The sequence below is a fragment of the Teleopsis dalmanni genome, chromosome 2 (assembly GCF_002237135.1).
Source record: "Teleopsis dalmanni isolate 2A chromosome 2, ASM223713v2, whole genome shotgun sequence".
Lineage (NCBI taxonomy): Eukaryota > Metazoa > Arthropoda > Insecta > Diptera > Diopsidae > Teleopsis > Teleopsis dalmanni.
The window spans coordinates 107,581,309-107,605,834 of record NC_051847.1 but is presented as its reverse complement, the minus strand read 5'-3'; the positions used below and the strand labels follow the sequence as shown (position 1 = coordinate 107,605,834).

Sequence of the window (24,526 nt, the reverse complement as noted above, 5' to 3'; positions counted from 1 at the left end):
GAAGAAACAACAATAAAAATTTGACTAATTTACTGAAATTTGGCTGATTATTCAACGCTGTTTTGAGTATTGCCAAGTGCTCTTCATCAGTGATCATAGGAAATATTCGAATTTTTGTTTTTAATTTATTTATAATCATTATATAATGTGTTGGACTACTATAAGTGCCAGGTTTAGAACTCGTGCCTGTCAAATTACAAACGATGACTAATCATGTTCTTCCGCAAGTCGTCAAGTTTTTTGTCATTTTATTTCTAAATGACACTAACTAAAGCACTTGTCTGGCTTTTTAAACTAGAACGAGCTTATAAACTACAGCTTTACTTGAAAACACAGGTTGTGTTTGGATGTATTGAAGACAATAATCTTAAATTTCAATTTTATCAAGACAATAATGCAAGCATAAGACGTATATGGTGAAGGTGAAGTTGTTAACTTGTTATTTAATTGCAACAAAGTCGGAGAAATGGCTGTCAGGAGCACAAATCTAACCTTGCTCATTTTTTTTTTGTTTAGATTTTTTCGGCAATATTTAAAGAAAAAAAATGGCTAAATTGGAACCAAAAAAAATCTGTCGGATCTATATACATCAATATTAGAGAAGTGCATTTGAACATCTTACATGAAAAATGAGACAAAGCTGATAAATTAAACGAAAAAAAAAAATAAAAAAGCCATAACAAAGTATAATTATGATCAAGTAAATAATTTGAGAAAATTGTGCAAACAAATTTGGAAACAAGATAAAACTAACTATTCAAAAAACCTGATCTTTTTACCACGCCAAGTTTAAGTAATAAAAATATGTTACTTACTACTGTCTACTGTCAGAACAATTTGATGTCCATCATCCTCTACCTAAATGAAGTAATGCGAGCTTCAATGAACAGAAGAAGTGGTCGGCGCTAATGGCGATGGATTGGTCACACACCAGCACCAGTACAAACTTTGCACAGATCTATAAACACCCAAACACCCAATAGAGATAGCTTTAGATCTTTGGTAGAAGCCCCATGCTCCACGAGAAGAAAAGCCAACAGTAAATGAGTAAGGTATTAAATTAATGAATTAAAGGGATAGTTTCAAGATAGTTTTGTGGAGATATTTTCTGGCAAACTGTATATTGGCAAATATTCAACTATTCCATTTCTTAGTCCAAGGAATTATCTCCAGTATTAATGCTAAATTGTAAGAAAAGACTACAGTATACAATTGAAAGCTTTAACTAAGATCTTACTTTTATATGTAAATAATCGCTTAAATACACTTTAAAAGCTTTCAATTCATGAAAACTTTTTATTTCATAATTTTATAAATTTCATTTTTTATATTGTTAGTTGTTTTTCATATGCACGAGTTTTTATTTTTAAAATATTGTAATATTATGTCGTTTTAAATTAATACATATACTTAGAATTACTTAAGAATTAAATATACACTTGAATTCAATTTCAAAGAACTACAGCACATAAACTGCATTATATAGTATCCATACTAGTCAGTTTTAATTTACGCTTTTACATGTAAAATCATAATTGTTTCATTTGTGTTTTGTGCATAATAATTAAAGATTTGATTATCTCACAGGGAAAATTTTTTCAATGTACGGATGGATCAAAAATGGGCAAAGACGATTGCCAGTAAGTATATCACTTTGAATATCCTTAATAAAATCTTAAGATATATTTGTAGGCGTGAAACATTTCGTTTCGATATTACGAGCAAAAAACTTGCTTATATTTTATTATACTAAGTATGGTGAAATGTATAAAATATTGATAATATGACTGAAATTAATTTGAATCAATTAATTTGACAAAACTTTATTAAAGTTGTAAAGTAATTATTTTATTTGATACATTAACATATTGCAAATCGATTAATACAAATAAAACAAAATTAGTTTGACAAATTACTCCTTTCAAAGTGTAATATGTATTTTTCTGCTTAAATCAAAACCTCCGTTTATTCACATGCTTACCGAAAAAGTTTAAATACAGAATTCAGTTGGCAAAACTTATCAGATGCTAAAATAACTGTAATAATCTTCCAAGTAATATTTCTAGTCTTGTTTATAAACAGTAAAAGTTCAACAAAACTCATAAAATAATGAAAAATCTTGATTAAAATTATTAATCAGAGCATCAAAAAAGCACGCGTAAGCAAAACCTTTAGCGTTTGTCATAACGAATTGTTATATAAACTAGCCCCATACTACCAAAGAAATACTGCTATTAATTTAAATGTCATACAAAAGAAAATACTTTTATGTAAACTGTTAAGAAGACATATTTTGGAAAAAAAATTTGAGTACGAATACTTCTTTATTTTAAATGAATTACATCTTCATTTATTTAATATTGACGCAAACCTAATCTAACCTATGTTTCAATAATTCTAACATAAGTATTTGTTTTAATTATTATTTATTATCGGGGACTGCTTTCTACAGGAGATAACGGAAAGCTTGACTTGGGAAAATGTCGAATTTCAATTATAGAAATACTACGCCTTCATATAATGAAACGCAAATTTAATTCTATATTTTCATGTTAAGTGAAATTTAATGTTGACAGCTTTTATTATGAGGTTTTTTTTTTTTTCTTGTTCTTGGTATCGGACCTGGGGGAAAAATCTTCAAAAGATACAAATGGCCCGTACCATTTGCATGCCCGATTCATGCACGACTCAAATTGTGTCATACATGCCTATGGACTAAAAAGTCCCCTACATTCTCAACTCAAAATCCTGAAAATCCCTGCAGTACGACCAGTTAAGATATTCCTTCATAGGGCAGGTTAGAAGAGCACTTAGCGTGCATTCACTCCGATAGTGTACTAAGTATTTCGTCCACTCTAACAGTATTTATTGTTCTAGAGATTATGCTCTTGTAAAAGCTCCATTCTTCGATGCTTGCCAACATCTGCATTACCATAGTAGAAGGGCTGGATTCCCCAATTAGTGTCTCTAGATTTTGTCTAGTATCTACGAATCTTATACAGTCTCTAATTATGTGGTAAGGACTCTCAATTTTATCTGGACAGGACTGGCAGTACGGGTTACTTGCTAACCTAAACCGGTATAAGTATTCACGGAAGCAGCCATGCCCCGTAAGAAACTGTGTTAATTGAAATCCCAAGTCTCCAGATCCTCGGTTAATCCAAACTCTTATATTTGGAATTAACGAATGCGTCCATCTTGATTTTTGGAAATGGTCCCACCTATGTTGCCATTCATTAAGGTATTTGTCTCTTATATCTAGATAAGACTCTGCCAGAGATTGCCCAGTTTCAGTCGTTCGCCGACGAGAGCGTTGTAAGAAACTGTCTCTGGCCAAGAACGCTTCAAGGTCTATTGGCATGCATCCAGCCAATACTCCCGCAGCATCGTCCGACACTGTACGGTAAGCACGGCAGATGCGTAGGTTTGACAATCTATGTGCACTTTTCATTACACGTGAATACGACTTAATGGTTGTAGCATGTGCCCACACCGGAGCAGCATAAAGCATCACCGACTTGGAAACTGATGCTAAAAGAACTCTAGCGGTGTCCTTGGGACCTCCTATGTTTAGCATTAATCGAGATAATGCGTTGCAGACACGTGATGCTTTATCTCCCGATTGTTTTAGGTGAGTTTTGAAACTCAACCTACTATCTAAGGTTACACCGAGATATGTAAGTTGGGGGCTAGATTGTATATCTACTCCACCCACTTTAATTGAGAGTTGTTCAATCTTTTTTCTACTGCTGATTAATAGCACCTCAGTTTTATGTTCAGCAAGCTCTAATCCGCTGTATTGCAGCCACGATTTAGCTGCTGCAATAGTAGCGCTGCAATTCCTAGCCACTTCGTCTAGAGTTTTTGCAACCACTACTATTGCAATATCATCTGCATACCCAACTACGTGCACAACGTCCGGCTTTTCAATTCGAAGGATACCATCGTACATGATATTCCAAAGAATTGGCCCTAGAACTGATCCCTGGGGGACCCCTCCCGTAATTCTATATGTTTTGGGTCCGGATTCTGTATCATATAAGAGTAATCTGTCTTTAAAATATGATGTAATAATTTTCAAAAGATATTCTGGGACTCTCATTTTCATCAGTGCATTTAAGATGCTACTCCACTCAGCAGTGTTGAAAGCATTTTTAACGTCTAAGGTCACTACCGCGCAGTACTTTTTAGTACCACCTAGCCACCTTACGCCCTTAGTAGCTTCCTTTGCAATGTTGCATACATGTAGTACAGCATCAACAGTACAGCGTTTAGGTCTAAAGCCAAATTGGTTATTTGATAGACCTTGACTTGCCTCTGTGAATTTTTGTAATCTAGAACTTATAATTCTTTCAAGGACCTTACCTGCAGTGTCTAGTAAGCATAAAGGTCTATAAGATGATGGCAGTTCTGGGGACTTATTACCTTTAGGAATAAGCACCAATCTTTGCTTTTTCCAACACGAAGGGAAGATTCCTTCCTGTAGGCAGCTGTTGTAAACATCCGTAAATATAGAAGCTTGTTTTTCTATTGCATTCTTCAGTACAGTATTGGGGATTCCATCCAAACCAGGAGATTTATTGGGCTTAACTCTGGAAGAAGCGGCTATGACTTCAGAATTTGTAACCGGGGGTATCTCATTTAATATTATGAGGTATTAAAATATGCTAATTGCGCCCGGAGTAGAAGTCATAAAACTGAATTGTCGGCGATATTAAATAAAAAACATAAAGTTGTCAAACTATGTATTAATTTTTCATGTATTTTCATCATATTCGGCTTAAGTGACGAAAAAATTAAATTCAATAACTTTCAAAAATCAAAAATTTTGTATGCATTAGTTTGAAGTATTTATTATTAATGTGAAGTTAAAGACACTGATTGAAATATTTAAAAACGAAGAATGTAAGAAAAACAATTAATGCCGAAAACAAGTTTAATACATTTAAAATTATTCTTGAGAAAATATTATGGTAAATAAGTATGCCATAACATCATAATGGTTTTCGTGGCAAAACATATCTTATTTAGTTTTATTATTATATTATTATTGTTGTTATGTATTATTATAAGTTATATTTTTAATAAAATTGTGTCAAAGAATCTAGAAAACAATGAAGCATAGACTCATATAAATAATATACCCATTCAAGACAACGTGTCATTTAATGCAATAACTAATTTTTTGAGAAATAAATAAAGTTGTACTGTTTTTTTTACACCACACTTCAGAACAATTCCAAAGAAGTAATTTTGTTTTATACAAATTTGTTAAATTAAACTTGAAAACTAATAGTAATAGTAGAGCACATGTATGCATTAAAATTCATTTAATCATTTTTATAATTAAACAGTTTAACTAGAATCATTTTATCAGTTTTGACAAAAAATCAAGTATTTCAACCTTGATTTAACATATGTCACTGAAATGCAGTTTGATGACTTGAATATTTTAAAATGAACAAACAAACTAGCATGCGTATTATTTTATACAGAGGATTCATGTATGATTGAATATTTCGTCAGGTTTTTGGCAGCATAATTCGAGTCACATTCGCGTTTAAATTAAGTATAATATCATACCAGTTGCGACTTGATCGAACAAGAAGAGGAGTGGCTTTGTTATAAATTCATTAGTAAAATAAAATGGGTATTTCAGATGTATGAGCATATCACTTCATTGTGTTTTATATTTTTTGGTTGTATCCAAATATTTAAATTTTAAATAAAAGTTTTGTTGATTCAGTGGAACATATTTGGTGTATGATGATGGAGATGTGCATAAGCCACGATTAAAAGAGCGCGAGTGGAAATTAAATCGATTTCATTTTGATGATGTTGCGAAAGCCATGCTTACATTGTTCACGGTCTCCACTTTTGAGGGCTGGCCTGGGTAAAACACATTTTCGGCAATATATATAATCATATTTGTATACTTATGTACAGGATGTTTTTCAACAAAGAACCGTAAATGCGGAATCTAATTTTTTAAATTCAGAAATCAAAAATATCCTTAAGATGAAAGTATATCCATTTTCATTTAACTGAAATATAAAGATGTCAAAGAGTTGCATGTTCAATAAAACCTTTAAGCGGAAAGTCTCCGATTTCTTAAAATCTGTTCATCAGAATAACTCCAATTGTATACCTGTTTTTACTTCATTGATTAACACTTTATTTAGTGCCAAACATTATTTCATATTTAAAGGGTTAGGATCAAAGAACTGCAAAGAGTCATATATATAATACTCAGAGTACTTGCTTACTTACTGAGTTGGCTATTACAGACTTGAATTGTCTTGGGCCATGTAGAAAAACCTTCGCTAGCTAACCTGATCAGTTGATTGCTGTCGCCAATTGGAGGTATCGAGCACCACCAACTCGTTGGTCGCCTGGTCTTTCCTCTACTACTGCGTTCTTCACCTGCGGGTACCGAATCAAATTCTTTTCTAACCGGAGTACTTTCCCCCATTCACACAACATGACCAGGTCAGCGAAGCTACCGAATTTTTATGCGTTAGCTACGTCAATGTCGATGCATAACTCATACAGCTCATCGTTCCATCTAATTCGATACTCGTCACCAACGCGTAAGGGACCATAGATCTTCCGAAGAGTTTTTCTCCCGAATGCTCCTAACGCCTTATCATTGTTGGTAATTGTCCAAGGTTTTGCACCATACAAAAAGACAGGTATGAAAAGAGTCTTATAGAGAGAGCCCTCAAGAGAGGGCTTTATTTCTCAATTACCTTCTTAGCCTTCTTATTTCTTTATTGGATCTCTAGGCTGACGTCATTTTTGTGTTTACGCTGGTTACCAAATAAACAAACTCTTTTACTACTTCGAACTTATAATTGTTGACAGTGACATGGGCCCCAAGACTCTCAGGAGATTTGTTTGTTGACAGAAAGCACGTATTTTTGTTCTCATTTACCGCAAGACCATTTTGCTTCGCTAGTTTTTCTGAATTGGAAAATATCACACTGACGATACGGGTGCTTATGCTAATAGTGTCAATTCATTGGTATCAATCTTTCACTTAATACGTATGACAGAACCTTATGTGCAATATTTATAGCTGTTTAAATTTTATTACGATCGGGAGGAGGGGCGATTATTTCATCATCAACGATTGGAAATTCGTAATAATTTTGGCTTCCAATCACATCACTACTACCGGCATTTATTTGGTTCGGAAATAATCCCTTTAACCGTTGTACATGCTTTGGATATCTGTAGCCAGATTACTATTTTGATTTCTGCAGGAACTAACTTCGAGTTTATAACCATTTTTCAGGCATTTTATTTTGTATAGAATTTTTGAACCATATTCCTGTGGGTCAACTTCTATTTCATTTTGCAGTAACGACTCGATATTCTCGGTCTTATCAGCTGTTTCTTTGTCTATGGTGATAACCTCTTCTGCAGCGGTACGCACAGAGTTGAAGATATGATTCCATTGCGGACATATATCGGTTTCTTCAGATTTATTTTTCAGATACTGAGATTATTGGCAATTATCCAGCGTTTTCAATTTAAAACATTACGCTTGATCACAAATGCAAGTTGGTATGTAACGAATGAACAGCTGCATAAACAACTACGTGTTCCGACAATCAAGGAAGAAATATCTCGAATTACAAAGAATTACACTCATCGTATATATATGCGACCAAACCCGCTGGTTACACACCTGATGTCCCCTTCCAACACTTTTACAAGGCTAAAAAGAAAAACATCGAGAGACATTTTAAATATTTATATGTAGGTCACACATTTCTATTTTAAATATACATGGATATGTCACTGGACATAGTCCATAAGTTACTTTTTTTTGTAAGTCGTAAGAACTGTTATTACGATTAATGTTAATATATATTACTTATTGTCATTCATACCTGACAGATTGTATTAAAATAAATGGATTATAAAAAATAAAAAAGATTCCTTGGTATCGTCGTCTTTATCTTCCGTCGGGGCATGTGAACAAATTGCGGTGGCACTTGTAGTAGATGTCACAATGCTCTCGTTTAGACTATCCTTTTCCCGTCCATAGCATTTCCTGGAGAAATGCTCCGTAAAACGTGCTCTTGGTAGCGGACAACAAGCGCAATCCTTGTTGTCCTCTATCCAAATTGTCGCACAACCTCCACTTCAATAAATGTAAGGCTGAAGCCTTCAATAAATGTAATCGCCATCCAGGAAATGCGATGAACAGAACAAGGCTGCTGTAAAACAGCAAACTGTGATGTATACTGCAGCTGCCATGTAAATAGGCGTGAATTCGGATGCGGATTTATGGTAAGCAAGAGACTATCACAATCAGTATAGCGATTCTCATCAGTGAATGAAAGGCTAGCTACAATCCATATCATGGGAAAATTTTTAAATATCACATTAATTTGCGCTCACGCACCGAAAGAATAAAAGGACAATTTAACGAAAGATATATTCTACGCGAGACTCAAGGAATTTCATGACCGCAGCCTCGCCCACGATGTTAAAATTGTTCTCGTGTGTTTTAATGCAAAGGTCGGAAGAATAAATGAATAAACCTTCAACAACGGTCCGAAACTAATTAATGTCGCTGCGGCGTGAAATATGATAGTATGTAGTACCAGATTCCCATACCGTGGCTATCTCCCGATTAATCAATATGAAACTAGATTGATCACTTCGTGATTGATGTAAGGCTCACTTTAAGTATGCTGGACGTACGTTCATTCCGTGGTCAAAATATCGACTCATATCACTACCCTACACCGTGTGCAAAAAAAAAACCAGACATCGGTATTCTGTGATAACGAGAGACAGCCAAAGTCTTCATCGCACAACTCTCTAACCGATTAAACAAAAACACCCTCCCAACCCGATAATGTCGGTAGACGATGGTGACCTATCTCTGACTTCCAACACACAACTGCGGAAGATGTCCTTGGTTTCCAACGGCTATCTTTCAGGACGAAACAAATAGAATGACGAGGAGTGTTGCCAATCTACAGCCGCGAAGAACGCCGACTATAAAAACAATCTGCCGTCAGCTACTGCGCGAACCGTGCGTGAACAATATCAGGATGTGAGGAAGATAGAGAGGCTTCTATTCAGACGCAAAAAAACGAGATTAAGAAAGGAGCGAACGAGAGAAAATCGAGGTGTGTAGAAACAGGAATGATGTCAGTAAAAGTCAACCATTTGACTCAAGGCTTTAAGTGTAGTGCATCAATCTGTAAATACGAAAATGGTAATATGGTTACAGATACACATAATACACATTTCTCCCAACTACTGTATGCCGAGGATAACTTCAATTCCGCCTTTGGAGAAATACTCTCGGAGTCGCCAATCGAAAATGATAATGTTGAAATTCCACCACCTAGCCATAACGAAGTGCGTGTTGGTATACAGCGACTTAAGAACAACAAAACGGCAGACGCAGATGGTCCATCTGCGAAATTGTTCAAGAATGGCGGCGGTATACTGATAGAGTGTATGCATCAGCTTTTCTGTAGAATATCTGACAGTATGCCCAGCGATTGGAATCTCAGTACCCTTTGTCCTGTCTTGAAAAAGGGTGACCCGACAATTTGCGCTAACTTTCGCGGGATCCGCCTAATACCTATCGCCTACAAGGTTCTTTCAACTGTCCTGTGTAAAAGGTTGAAGCCACATACCAATTCACTGCTTGGGCCTTTTCAGTGCGGCTTCTAACCTAATTGTTTCACAATTGATCACATATTCACATTGCGACAAATCTTGAAAAAAACCCACGACACTCACCACCTCGTTGTCGATTATAAAACAGCTTTCGAGAACCCCATTAGGGATCGCGTTTACGCTGCAATGTCTAACATCGGTGTCCGTGCAAAGTTAACATGACTGTGCAGAATGACGTTGAGGAATACCCGTAGCTAAGTCAAGATGGGATAAAATCTCTCCAAACCTTTTGGTACCGTGCGAGGCTTCAGACAAGGTCATCCATTATCATGTGATCTTTTCAACGCTGGGATATTACCTTGTATTTTCCAAAAATTCTTAAATCAAAGATCAAAAAATGGAAAAAATGATGGGAAATACATACAGAAATCAAATAAACATACATATATTAAAAAGAAGCAGTTTGTAATTTTTTTGGAATATTTTACGAAAATATGATATTTTATGGGTGATGCAATTTCCATGACCGCTACTGAAGATTGCTAAGAAATTTTGATGAAACATTTTATAAGTCAATATATTTGCTTCCAAAGCCATCCAAGGTTTTCAAACATTTTTAACTATTAAACTAAAATGTAAGAGAAAATGATCAGCATAATACTTTTGTATTTTGTACTCTTTTTTTTCATGGTTTATTTAAAAAATAACATAAAATTTAAGTCAAAATTTATATATATTCAGAAAAAACATTTCTTAAAATTTTACGCTGTTGTGGCTAAATGGTTCTATCCGTGCAAGACTCTTTGACCTCTGCTTTATCTCTTCATTCGGGATGTTGATTTCAGTCTTACTTTCAATTCGCATTCATATTTTGTTTTTTGAACTAAAGCACTAGCTTCCGAATTTATGGTATGTTGTAAGTAAACACTCTGTACACATTACATATTATATTATATATTATATTTTATACATAAAATATTTACTTTAAATTATTTTTCAGTCTCCTTTATGTGTCTATTGATTCAAACAAGGAAAATGGAGGCCCTATACATAATTTTCGTCCAATTGTTGCCGCGTATTATATTATTTACATAATTATAATAGCCTTTTTCATGGTTAATATATTTGTTGGCTTCGTTATAGTTACATTTCAAAATGAAGGCGAACAAGAATACAAAAACTGTGACTTAGATAAAAACCAAAGAAACTGTGTAGAATTTGCATTGAAAGCAAAACCAGTACGTCGGTATATTCCTAAACATGGAATTCAGTACAAAGTTTGGTGGTTTGTAACATCGTCGTCATTTGAGTATACGATATTTATATTAATAATGATAAATACTGTCACTTTGGCAATGAAATTTTACAAACAACCGGAATGGTACACTGAACTGTTAGATGCATTAAACATGATTTTTACGGCAGTGTTCGCTCTGGAACTCGTATTCAAATTAGCAGCTTTTCGGTTTAAGGTAAGTGTAATATTATCAAATGCAAATTACCGTATATCACGTTTATTTATTAAGGTTGTTATTTTTATTATGATTGCATCCTTCTATACAGTTATTTTAAACACCAAAAACAAATTATATATATTATTTAATTGCTACTTACGTTAGTAATATAAGTCAAGTTTAACTTCCATAAATTTGTTTACATCGTAGTGGTTAAATTTTTATCAAATGCACCATTGGGTGGGAATAGTTCCTTTCAGAATTTTTGACTCAGATCTTTGTAGAGATTCAACATATGAAGTACTAACATTATCAAATAGTCTGATAATATTAGTCTATATTGTTTTTACTATGTTATTACATTAAACTACTTTATACTCTTGACGCAGTCGAAACCTACATTTAATGAGCCAATGAAGATTAGAACTTAAAGTTTTTGTTGTAGTTTTTTGGCTTCACTATCATTGCGCTAAATTAGGTGCCCATCTAGGTGAACGCCTATGTATGTCCGACTATCTGTTTTTCAATGGGAAATTTATTCCACCATAACACTATTACAATTTCGCTACCATAAGAGAGATTAAAGGCGATTAGAAGCTGACACATTATTTTTGTTTCGTCAAAAAATTGATCAATTGATATGGGTGCTCCTTAACTTTAAACAATCTGTAATTGAATTTCATTATTAAAGTTTAGTTTTCTATACAATTTCCGCAAGGTGTAGATGCATACAATTTCCATGATAATGCCCTATACCTTAAGCTGCATTTAAGTAGCGATTAGATATCGCTCAGCTTAGTTGTGGGAACGGTCACACTTCTCATGGAAATTGTATGCTCTTACGAATAAAAAAAGGAAACCTTACTTGCGTAATTTTCTTGGAAACCTGGTATTTGCTTAATAAACTTATTTTCTGTCCAACTTGAACTAAGTTCATATACCAGTTTGCTTTACAAATATAATTATTACTTTAATAATAATAATACGCAACCTTGCACAACGAATTTTCATTCCTCATAATGTTATGTAGTAACTATATTACACATGCCAAATGCATGGCTTATCTGTAGTTTCATATGACGAGCAAAGTGTGCTCGTGTGATATACATATAACATATATGTTGTTATATATGTTGTTGTATCCTAACCCACCTTTCAAGGTCAAGACATAAAGTCAATCACACAATGAGAATAAAAATTCGCTTTGAGAACAAAAATAAAATTGGGAATCAAATAAATTTAAATAAGTGACTTATCTTGAGAATTATACGTTTTGTTGATCATTATTATGTCAAAATTGGGGAAAACAGTAATCTCGGAATCTTACTTCATTTGTAATTTAATTTACTTTTTCAATTGTTCCATTATTTTTCCTAAAGCCATACTGATGGCATGGAATTAGGTTTTGTTTGACAAGGATGCATATCAGATTTAGAAGTAATGGTTTTTATAGAGCATAGAAAGACATAGCAGTATACTTATTGAAGTTTATAATAAGAGAATGGAGGTATTTTTACTAGAATGTAGAATGTATATAGCAGAGTTCGGAATGTGGTGCACAAAATCGCACACTGCACTGTGCGAGTGCAAATTATTTTTAAAATATGCACACGCATATTTGTGGTGTTAAGAAAAAAATGCACGCACTCAAATTTGTTGTGCGGTTTCAAATTTCACATCGCACAAAGCGATAATTGTGCACACACATTTGTGCTGTGCCACTGATTTATAAAAATGTGCACAATCAGATGTGCTGGAAAATTTTATGCTCACACCGCACTGTGCGAAACAAAATTCTCGTCGCACACGAGTGTGCTGTTCTAATATTTTTTTTTTAAACTGTACGAGCTAAGGGATGTGGAATCTTCAAAAGATACTGGTAGCCCGTATTACCAGCATGCATGATTTGCAACCAAGACTTACTCTTTTGCTTGATATTTGCGCCTATGTACTAAACCTAATCCTAACACTGTGCCTCTTCTAACCATAAATCCCTCCGGAACCACATTTAAGCATTACTTCGGAGGGTGGTAATTCAGCGATTGTCATATCTTACTGTTCTCCTAGTTCCCTCTGCTGCTCTCTGTCCTTCTATGATTACTTTCGGAAATATACACACCAGATTCCAGATTTCGGATGATCTCAACATCAGTTGGGTGATGTTATCAGGTGTGACCTGCTCTCTGGTTGCTCTTGCTAAGGAGCTGCGATGGCTCTCATATCTCAGGCAATCAAAGAACACATGCTCCATCGTTTCTTTTGTATTTGGACATACTGGGCATGTGTAATGTATAAATGGATGTATGGGCAATATTCAATCAATGTAATGGATGGATCACCATGTAATGTGTTAACCCGTTCAGATGTAGACAGGATCGTCAGGTAAATGAGACGTAATACTTGTCTTGTGAGTGCGTGTAATTATCCCTGCCTGATACGAGCATGCATCCTAAACCTACTGATGCAATCAAGAACAAGTTATCAAGCGGCTTGTTACCGCTGGTACTTAGGCCAGTGTTACTTGGCCAGAAGGAGTGAGAATAAATTCAACAACGCATATATTTCTGCAGTCATAAGTATATTCTGGATTTTATTGAACAATAGTTTGGGTATTTATACATTTTTCTAGATTATAGCGATCTCATGACTCCGCCTCTTTATTCCAGACAAAACCTGGAAAAGTATAACCGCAGCCAATCAAAGTGATTGCTGGCCTTGCAGAATGCATTGCATAGCGACTACACTGTTTGCTCATTTAGGTCAAACGTCAAAGTTATTATTAAAGTGCATTGACAATATTGCTTGCACATGTCTTTTGCAATATAGGAAATATTACTATTGAAAATATTGTAACATGTGTTCAGCAATTGGAACAGCGTGTGGCAATACTTTCGTTGATAATACGAAACTCTTTTGTTTATGTCGCTTTGCTTATGCTTCTTGTACGGTATGCATGAAGTGCAACTAATTCATAAATCTGCTTATTATTATTATTTATGAGTAATGTTAAGTGGCTAAGAAGTAAGTGAGGTAGGTCCACTACACATGTGTCGTCTTCGTCATGTTTGATTTTAAAAAGATATGGTCTGAAGCAGCCAGTTAACATCTGGGTTAGGTAGTAGTTCTCCTGCCCATGCTTTCCGTTGCTCCAATCACTTGTCTTTGGAATGAGCCTATGTGTCCATCCTCCCTTTGTGGATATATCCCAACTCTGTTGCCACTTATTCAATGCTTCTTCATTGAACTGATTGAAGTTTGTAACCCTAGTTCTTTTTGCTGCATGCTTTTCCTTTTAAATTTCTGCTTCCTGCTGTAGTGGCTGCATTCCGGCAATAACCATGGCCGCGTCAGTAGATACTGTACGGAATGCGGAACGCACTCTGAGTGCGCATCTTCTGTATGCTGCATCTACGCCTAGTCTGTACGTCTTTTTATTCATTGCATCTGCCCATATGGGAGCCGCATATACAAGGTGAGATGAAAAAACTGCAACCAACTTCAGACTGCTGTCATTTCTAAACCGCTCGTCCCACAGCTGTCAGATTTATTCTAGTGACAGCTCATTATATTGTTTACAAGCGCACAAAAGCATTTTGATGGGAATTTTTCAGAAAAAAAGTTATTTGTGATGGAATTCAAGCGTGATAGTGTGATTGCTTTGCATTTGGCTGGAAAACCACAAGTGGCTATCGTTAGAGCCCTCCAGCATTTAGAAGTGAATAAATGTTTTGTGTCTCGTACCATCGCTCGTTACCATGATACTGGTAGCGTAGCCCGACGTCAAGGAAGTGGACGAAAAAAAACAGCAACATCGGCAGAAATGGTTCGAAAAGTGAAAAAGCGAATTGAACGAAATCCGCGTCGCAGTGGACGAAAAATGGCTCGTGAGCTGAACATATCGCAATATGCCATTCGGCAAATATTGAAAAATGAGCTTGGACTAAAGCCATTCAAGTTCCAAAAAGTGCAAGATCTTACTGATGCGCAAAAAAAAGTTAGACTCGAAAAAGCTAAAGAGTTGTTTCGCTTGGCCGAAAGTGGTGAACTGCCGAATTTGGTTTTCTCCGATGAGAAACCATTCGTTATCCAGCAGTTTGTAAACAAACAAAATGATCGTGTTTACTTGCCAGAGAGGTCAGCTGAAAATTTGCAACTTCGGTTGGCCATCACAACTCAAAAGCCGGCCATGGTGATGGTGTGGGCCGCCATAACAGCCGATGGTCGCTCGCCGCTCGTATTCATCGACCGTGGTGTCAAATTAAATGCGCAAATCTATCGCGAAAATATTTTGGAGGGAGTTCTGAAGCCCTGGGCACGCAAACATTTCGGCCGCAGACCTTGGACATTCCAACAGGACTCAGCACCATCGCACTCAGCACGCGCCATCCAAGAATGGTTAAGAAATGAGGTTCCTCGCTTCATTTCCACCGCACAATGGCCACCAAAATCTCCGGATGCCAATCCGTTGGACTATTGTGCCTGGGGTATTTTGGAAAGCAAGGTTGGAACTAAAAAATACCAAAGTGTCGATCATCTCAAGCAAGCGCTTCGCCGAGAATGGGACAAAATACCGCAGAGCCACTTTCGGGGTGATGTTTCATTGGCCGTTTGAAGGCCATAGTTCGTGCCAAAGGTGGCCAATTCGAACAAATCTAAACCGATTCTCAAATTTGATGTCATTTCCGACATTTTTTGCTTTCATTCAATAAAATTTAAAAAAAATGAAAAAATTATGGCGTTTTACTTTGTTGCAGTTTTTTCATCTCACCTTGTATAGCAATAGACTTAACTACATTTGTCAGTAACTGCTTCTTTTGTTGTCTGGGTCGACCTATATTGGGCATTATTCGCGATAGTGCAGACGTTGTTTTCGCACATTTTGGTGCAACATATTGTAGATGCTCTTTAAAGGTGAATCTATTGTCAATCATTACTCCAAGATACTTGATTGCTTGTTTTGATGTGACTCGCTAAATGTTGGCATTTATTGTAATGTACTCGATCTTTTTCCTGCTGCTTACAAGAAGGTCTTCAGTTCTATGATCAGCAAGTTTGCGGCGTACACTTGTGATCCAGCTCCTCACAATAGCGACTGTATCGTTGCATCGATTAATTTTACTATGTACTTTGGAATGTTTTTCCCTTGAAGTGCTGCTAGAACAGTGTCCCAGTCGGCTGAGGTGAATGCATTTTTAACGTCTAATGTAATGATGACACAGTATTCTTTGTCTCCTTCGAGCCAACGGTCTCCTTTAATAGCATCTTTTGCTATGGCTACGACTGCTTCCACGGCCTTTATTGTGGAGCGTGCCTTTCGAAAACCAAATTGTCTATCTGATAAACCGTTGCCATTCAAGGCTTCCTCTAGTCTTCGGCTAATTATCTTTTCCAAAAGTTTGCCGGCCGTATCAATCATACATAGCGGGCGATAGCCTGATGCATCTTGTACGTTATTGCCTTTTGGTATAAACACCAACCTCTGCATTTTCCATATCTGGGGGAATGTTCTCTCCTTTATACATGCGTCGAACACTTCCCTGAGTGAATCGGTGTTGATTTCTGTGGCCATCTTTAGCGCCAGGTTTGGTATTCCATCTACTTCAGATGCTTTGTTTAGTTCTATCTCTTTGCATACCACTTCCAATTCTTGCCTGCTAACCTCAGGTATTTCATTCTGTGGCTCACTATCTTGTACTGTATAAGTTATATCAGCTCTCTGCGGGAAGAGACCTTCAAATATAACTTGTAGCTTAGCTGCGTCTGTTGTAACTGGTGGACTATAGCTATATAATTTTTTCATAACCACCTTATATCCTAGTCCCCAGGGATTATTCTCGACTTCCTCGCACATTTCCTTGTAGCATCTTGCCTTGCTATTCGCTATCGCCTTTTTTAGGTCAGTTCTCGATGTTTTATAGGCTTCTTGGTGCGCTGTAAAGTTTTCACGACCCCTTGTTTTTTGACATAGGCGTCGCGCATGTTTGCATTTTCTTCTTAGCTCGGCAATTTGATCAGTCCACCAATACACATGCTGTTTGCCATTCCGCCGACCTCTCTTTGCCATAGGTGCGTTACATGAATTTGTTATGCAGCGCATTAGTTGTATTGCTTTATCATTCGCACTGCCGGTTAGGTGGATCTCGTCCATTGAGAGCTTAAAAGCTTCTTTGTCCAAAGTTGACTCTTTCCAAAGCGGATTTGGGGTGGCTACCGCAGGAATGGTTCTTGCTGTGCGTTCATGTATTTCGAAGATAATAGCATGGTGGTCACTTTGTGTGTAGATATCTAACACTTGCCACTCAGTTGAGTTAGCTAGTGGATCGCTGATAAATGTCAAATCTATCTTAGAGCTTCTACCGTTCTTTAAGAATGTGTTCCTTGCTGTTCTAATATTACGCTTGCACAAATGTGCGATTTTGCGCTTGCACCCAAGGGTGGAAAAAAATTATATGAACTTCAAAATTTTGTTTGAAATAGAAAATATTATTTTGTGGCAAATTTTGAAAAAATTGATATTTAGGTTAGGTTAGGTTAAACCGGCGATCCCAGGGGGATCCACTTAGGCCCATAGGCCCATTGTGATACCGTATTATTTAGAAACCCATGGGCTAAAATCATCCAGAACCTTTAACAAAGCTTACGATGCTACATAGAGGGAGTTCTCGAAGTTCGTCAAGATCCTCAAAAAAGAAAGCCCCCAAAAATTTAAGGCGACGCCGTGCATGTGCCGGACACGAAGAAAGCAGGTGAGAGGCACTTTCGTCATCCTCACCACAACTGCGGCAAAAATGGTTGAACGGTAGATTCAGTCTCCTAGCATGATTACCTAGAATACAATGACCTGTTAGTAAACCTACTACAAGACTGATATCTCTACGGGATAACTCTAAGAGAGATTTCGATTTTCTATTGTTGGTCTGTGGCCACATTGCATACAGATGCCTGCATATCGCAGAGTCTTCCCATCTTTTGTTAAAATGTTCGGCACAGGAAGAACTCAAAATGAATTTGCATGAAGTCAACGATATGCCCAGATTGTTTAGGTGTTCCGAGTGGTTCCCTGAAGCACCACGTCTGGCTAGCTCGTCTGCTTTACAATTGCCGTAAATATCCCTATGACCGGGAACCCAGATTAGAGGAATATTGAACTGCGTCGACATCTCATTTAGAGATGTGTAGCAGTCAAGGACCGTCCTAGATGTGAATTGGACAGAACTCAAGGACTTTAAAGCAGTTTGACTATCCGATAGTATACATATATTCCTTTCAAGTATATTACCTACTTCTAGACAAGCTAAAGCTTCCTTAATGGCAATTACTTCTGCCTGAAAAACACTACAGTGATCCGGAAGCCTATAGCAGGAGGATATATTCAGCCCCTCTGAGAAAACTCCACTGCCTACGCCGCTCCCAATCTTTGAACCATCAGTAAAAATTTGCAGACCCTCACCCAGGGAGGGACCTCCTGACAACCAAGCTTCCCTGGATGGGAATCTAACAATAAATTTTCTATCAAAGTCGAGAATCGGAGAGGTGTAGTCAATGTTATTTGGAGTAGGACTGAAAATATTTAGAATCGAGCCGTGCCCATAGTCACTAGCCTTCCATTGTGAAGTAACCTTAAGTCTTAGGGCAGATGATGCTGCCAACTGCTTACTGATGATGTCAAGTGGCATTAAATGGAGCATTAGATCTAATGCTATAGATGGTGTTGTACACAGAGCACCACTTATACAGAGTTCAGCCCTGCGCTGAACCCTGTTCAGTACCGTACAGTACGAAGATTTATCAAGAGCTGTCCACCATATGGCAATGCCATACAGAAGTATTGGTCTAATGACAGCAGTGTATAGCCATTGAGCGATACGTGGTTGCAAACCCCACCTTTTACCAATAGCTTTTTGACAAAGGAGCAAAGCAATGTTTGCTTTCTAAGCCTGCTCCAAAACATTTTCTTTCCAGCTCAGTTTCCTATCGAAAACAATGCCTAAAAATTTTGCTTTCTCAATATATTGTATCGCAGAACCTTTAATATAGAGTGGAGAAAGATTTGGAACCCTATGTTTTCTGGTAAATACTACGATTTCTGTTTTTCTGGGGTTAACCCCGAGACCACATGTCAGTGTCCAATTGTTAAGGATATTCAGGCCATATTGCAAAATATCCCTTAAACTAGTGGCATATTTTCCAGTAACTGTTAGTGCAATGTCATCCGCATATGCAACTGTCCCGCATCCCGCTCTCCCCAGTGTTTGTAACAGTTCATTCACCGCTATATTCCAGAGGAGAGGAGAGAGTACGCCCCATTGGGGGGTACCTCTATTTACCCGTCTGTGTGTTGCTGATACACCCATTTGTGCTTCAATAATTCTGCCAGTTAGTAACTGACCGATAAAGCTGATAAGCGCATCCTCAACACCCAGACGCGAGAGTGCGTTAGCTATTGCACTGGGAAGAATATTGTTAAAAGCTCCTTCAATATCTACGAAAGCCACTATACAAAATTCCATTACTTTAAGAGTTTTTTCAATAGTATAGGTGAGGGCATGGAGTGCTGTCTCTGTGGATTTACCCTTAGTGTAGGCGTGTTGTGTCGGTGACCAAAGATTGGGATCTATAACGACCCTTATTTCAAGGATTTTGCGTAGTCTAGAGGTTTCAGAGTCCCTACTAATCTCTTGACAATATGATTGCCAACTAGTCCTCTTAGACTTACGTAGTTCTTTCTTATAATTCTGCAGAGAGATCTTGTATTCAGACCAGTCACTCTCATTTTTATTAAGCTTTGCCCTATTAAAAAGTCTCCTGCATTCTTTCCTCAATTGACCTAAGTTTCTATTCCACCAGGGTGGGTTACACTTCCTACTAGGTCGAGTTGAAGGACAGGCAAGGTTAAAAGCTTCATTAAGTATTGAGGTAAGATCTCCTACCTGTTCGTCCAGATCATTTATATTCTCTGGCGGATAAAGAGTAGTGTTTGTCAACAGCTCATTTATAGAGGATTTGTACTTTGTCCAGTTTGTATTCCTGACATTTCTGAAAGTTTCTAAACTGGGGGTACTTGATTTCTTTAAGTTTATAGAAAATTCTAAAATCATATGGTCTGAAAAAGAGTGTCTAGTGGACACTTTCCATTTTTTTATAGACCCATGAATTTTGGCAGTAGTCACGGTAATGTCTAGAACCTCCTGCCTGTTTTTGGTAACAAAAGTCGGCCTATTACCGTCATTACATATAAAAAGATTATTACTAAAAATAAAATCGAAAAGTAACTCACCACGTTCATTCGTGTTTGAGCTGCCCCATATTTCATGGTGAGCATTTGCGTCGCAGCCCAAAATGATATCTGCACCAAGTCTCCTAGCGTCAATTGTCAGCTGTTTTGTTTAGGCTACTTGATGGCAACTCTTCGTGATCATGAGCCATATATGCAGATACCGCCCATATCTGTCCCCAAGGTCCCTCAATACTTACTGCGGTTAGGTCTTTGTCACTATACTGCGAAAGCATGAGAGCGTTATATATTTTATTTATTAATATGCAGGATCTAGGCTTACCCTTGTTTACCGCATACATTAAGTCAAAGTTTTTAGTCCTGAGTCCGCATACAAGATCCTTGAAAACCCATATCTCTTGCACCAGGACCATATCAGCCTCGTTGTTGCTGAGGCATTGCAACAAGCTGGCGGACGCAGCCTTGCAGTGGTGCAGGTTAATTTGTAGTACCCGCATCATGATTTGTTTTGGATGTGGTAGTGTCCACCACTGTAACGTCAAGCGCGCTATCTTCTTCAGATTCATTTTCAGAGTTCAAAAGTTCTTCTTCGTCAAAAAGATAGCGCGTACCAATACTCTCTTCAGATGTAATTGAAGGAGCTGGAGAGGACATAGTCACGTCCATATTTATTGAATCAGAAGTGGTAGGCAGTATTTCTACTGGGCCCACTGAGTTTGCGGTAGCAGTTACAATATCGCCCGCTTCCATTATGGTATCAACAGTGCCTTGCGATGCTGCTGGTCATTAGGTAAGGATTGCTCCTCGCCCTTTTTATATACCCTCATTGTGATGGCTGAGAAACCGTAGTTAATAACACCATTTGATTTCGCCAAAGTGGCCAAGGATGCTTTGTCAATCACAAAACTGACCGACCTATATTTACCCTTGACTTCCTCCAGCTTGGTAATCTTCCACGTTGATGTGTTTAACTGTCGGTTTTCTAAGATCAACAGAACGCTGATCTGCGCAGGCGATAAGTTTCACATGGCCCTGATGCCATCCACTATCGCGACAAGTGGGACCGTCTCCAGGAAAGTCCTTCAGGAGATCGACATAAATGTCAAGGAGCTTGAGCTCAATTAAGTCCCACTTAGCAGGTGTAATTGTGCCATCCGGGTCATTTTCATCAATGACTCCCATTATTAAAGAACCCTTCGGCATGTCGCTAAAGGATTTTGCATTTGTGGCGTTGCCACGAAATTTTGCCTTTTTGGCATCAGGTTTTGAAGCTGACTCATCTAATGAGCGCTGTCGCTTCGTAGCAGGTTCCTGCTTGTCCTTCGAGGTATCGAGGACCTGCTTAGTCAGGCAATCCTGGCCTTCATAGATTCGGATGTAACCGAAATATTGCCGTATCTTTCGAGCAGTGTAGTCGCCGCTCGGCGTTCCTTGTAACTCCTCCTCCCTGGAGGGCCTGACCGAATTAGTGGTCCGGAGCGCATCGATACGTTTTGTTTATTATTATTTGGAGGCACCTTTTTATTACCACTGGAAGTCGCGGTAGGTACCTTATTTGGACACTTAGTGTCCGAAGATTTGGAGCTCTGTTTAGCCGAGCTCTCCGCTATAGAATTTTTATTTTTATTATTTATTGGTTCATTCATATTAAAACCCACGAGTTGCGGAGAAGGGAAGGTCCATCCGGGCAGAGATCCGCAATACCCGGATAAGGCTAAATTACAACCGGAGGGCGCCAGTTATCCGGAGGTCTCCGTTTAAAAACACACTGACGTAGTGCTATTCATCTCATCGGCACGGGTCGAATAACACCGGAGATTACGGGTTTTATCGAGTTTTCCTCTCTAGATCCATGATGTTCTGTTATGCCGACATGATAGCCAACATGAAAAAACAGGTTCACCTCGAGAAGGATGTGATAATATATCACGCATCATGGTCTTGATATGGCATAGGCTTAAGGTATTTACATACTGTGTTACGCATAACCATATCCCGTTCAAACTAGAACACGAACCCTAAAATTGATATTTATTTATGTTGAAAATTGCATAAATTAACAAATATTTAAAATAATTATTTTCGTTAAGTATTTATAATGTTAACTAAAAATTATAACTGTCTTAACCTTATTTGTATTTTTACTTAAAATATTAGTTTTTTGTATATTACTTCCAACTTTTGTGCATTTTTAAATGCAAATTTAGTAAGTGAACTTAACGTATTTGTTTGGTAAGTTTTGCACCACTTTTGCACCAAAGAAATAAAAACATATTTTTAGAAAATATTTTTATTCCCAAAAAATATGTATTTACATAGGTAGAGTATCTAACTTTCATTAAAAAACACGAAAGATTAGGAAAATATTTCCTTGCACAGGTAGCAGGATGCTAAGATTTGCTAATGTGAACTTTAAAAACATGAAAAGAAAGTAACATTTTTAACTCTTTTGGTAGGACACAAAATTTTTAAATACAAAGCAATTAGTTCCCACAGAAATATATGAATGAATACTAATAATAGATTAGGTAAAATACTATTAAGTGATACTCTTAAATAAAAAACAAATAAATTACGCCTCAATCGAGGCGTGCGTCACACACAATATGCTGTGAGAAATAACTTCGGTACAAACACCGAATGCGTGTGCGAGTTTTATTTCACTCCACCACATTCGTGTGAAATGTGCGTTTTGTTTGTGCACACAAGATGTGCACTTAAGACGTGCACAAAAATTTTCACACACCACATTTCTGGTGTGAAATTTTATTTATTCTGAACTCTGGTATATAGTAACACTTCGTTCATTAATGTGTGTGACTAACTAATTAAAACACATTTTTTTGCCAAAATTCGTTTTTATTCATCAACATAGTCCCCTTTTAGGGAGATGCAATCATTCCAACGCTTTTGCAATCTTTTGATACCGCCTTTGTAAAACGATTTTTCTTTGCTATCAAAATAGGCGTAAGTTTCGGCGATTATTTCATCATTTGAGCCAAATCTCTTACCACGGAGCATCTTTTTGAGGTCTGCGAAGAGCCGGTAGTCGCTGGGGGCCAGATCTGGAAAATACGGTGGGTGCGGCAGCAATTCGTAGCTTAATTCGTTCAATTTTGCCATCGTTTTCATCGACTTTTAACACGGTGCATTGTCTTGGAGGAACAAAACTGTTTTCTTCGCCATATGAGGCCGTTTCTTTGCGATTTCGTCTTTCAAACGCTCCAATAACGCTATATAATAGTCGCTGTTGATGGTCTTCTCCTTCTGGAGATAGTCGATGAGTATTATTCTATGCGCATCCCAAAATACAGACGCCATAACATTGCCAGCCAACTGCTGCGTCTTTGGTCGCTTTGGGCGGATTTCACCGGCTGCATGCCACTCAGCAGACTGCCGATTTGACTCTGGAGTGAAATGATTGATCCATGTTTCATCCATCGTGATGTACCGACGCAAAAACTCCGACTTATTGCGCGTAAACATGTCCAATCAGCTCTTTGAATCATCGATTCGTTGCTGTTATTGCTCCGGTCTGAGCAAACACGGCACCCATTTGGAAAACACCTTTTTCATACCCAAATGTTCGTATATTATGGTGTGTACACTGCCTGCTGATATCTGTAGAATGTCAGCAATCTCACTCACTTTCACTTTACGGTCGGACATAATGATTTTCAGTGTTTTTTCAACGTTTTCCGGAATAACAGCGTCATTTGGCCGTCCAGTAGATGGAATGTCATCGATGTCTGTACGACCACATTTGAATTCGGCATATCAATAACAAATGCTTCTTTTTGATGGAGCAGAGTCCGAATAATGTTTTTGAAGCCATTCCTGGCATTGAACAGTATTTTTTTTCATTAAAAAACAATTATAAATCAGCACATGGAATTGCTTTGAATTCATTTTTTTTGAAAACTCAAAAGTAGCGTCACTTAAAGCACTGTAACTTATAAACAAATGGTCGGATTAACATATAATTTTGACAGTAAGCCTAAAAAGGTTGCCACTTTCGAAAAAAATATTTATTCAGTATTAGTGCTGCCATCTATGTGTCAGTCACACACATTATTGAACGAAGTGTTAAAAAGGTTTTCATGTTTTGGGGTGATAAGCTAAACTTATTGTATATTATGTCTCGGTGTCTTTTTTCATGTGTTTTCATACATATTGCTTATCT

General features: G+C 37.3%; 1 protein-coding gene across 1 annotated transcript in view; it reads left to right on the top strand.

Moving 5' to 3' along the window:
• LOC119675360 (voltage-dependent calcium channel type D subunit alpha-1-like) overlaps window positions 1-24,526 on the top strand; it is a gene marked incomplete at its 5' end in the record, with an annotated part of 236,679 nt that overhangs the window by 193,910 nt on the left and 18,243 nt on the right. The window contains 3 exon segments of the mRNA XM_038086558.1: window positions 1,588-1,640; window positions 5,747-5,893; window positions 10,655-11,126. Coding sequence (XP_037942486.1) covers window positions 1,588-1,640; window positions 5,747-5,893; window positions 10,655-11,126 — 672 coding nt within the window.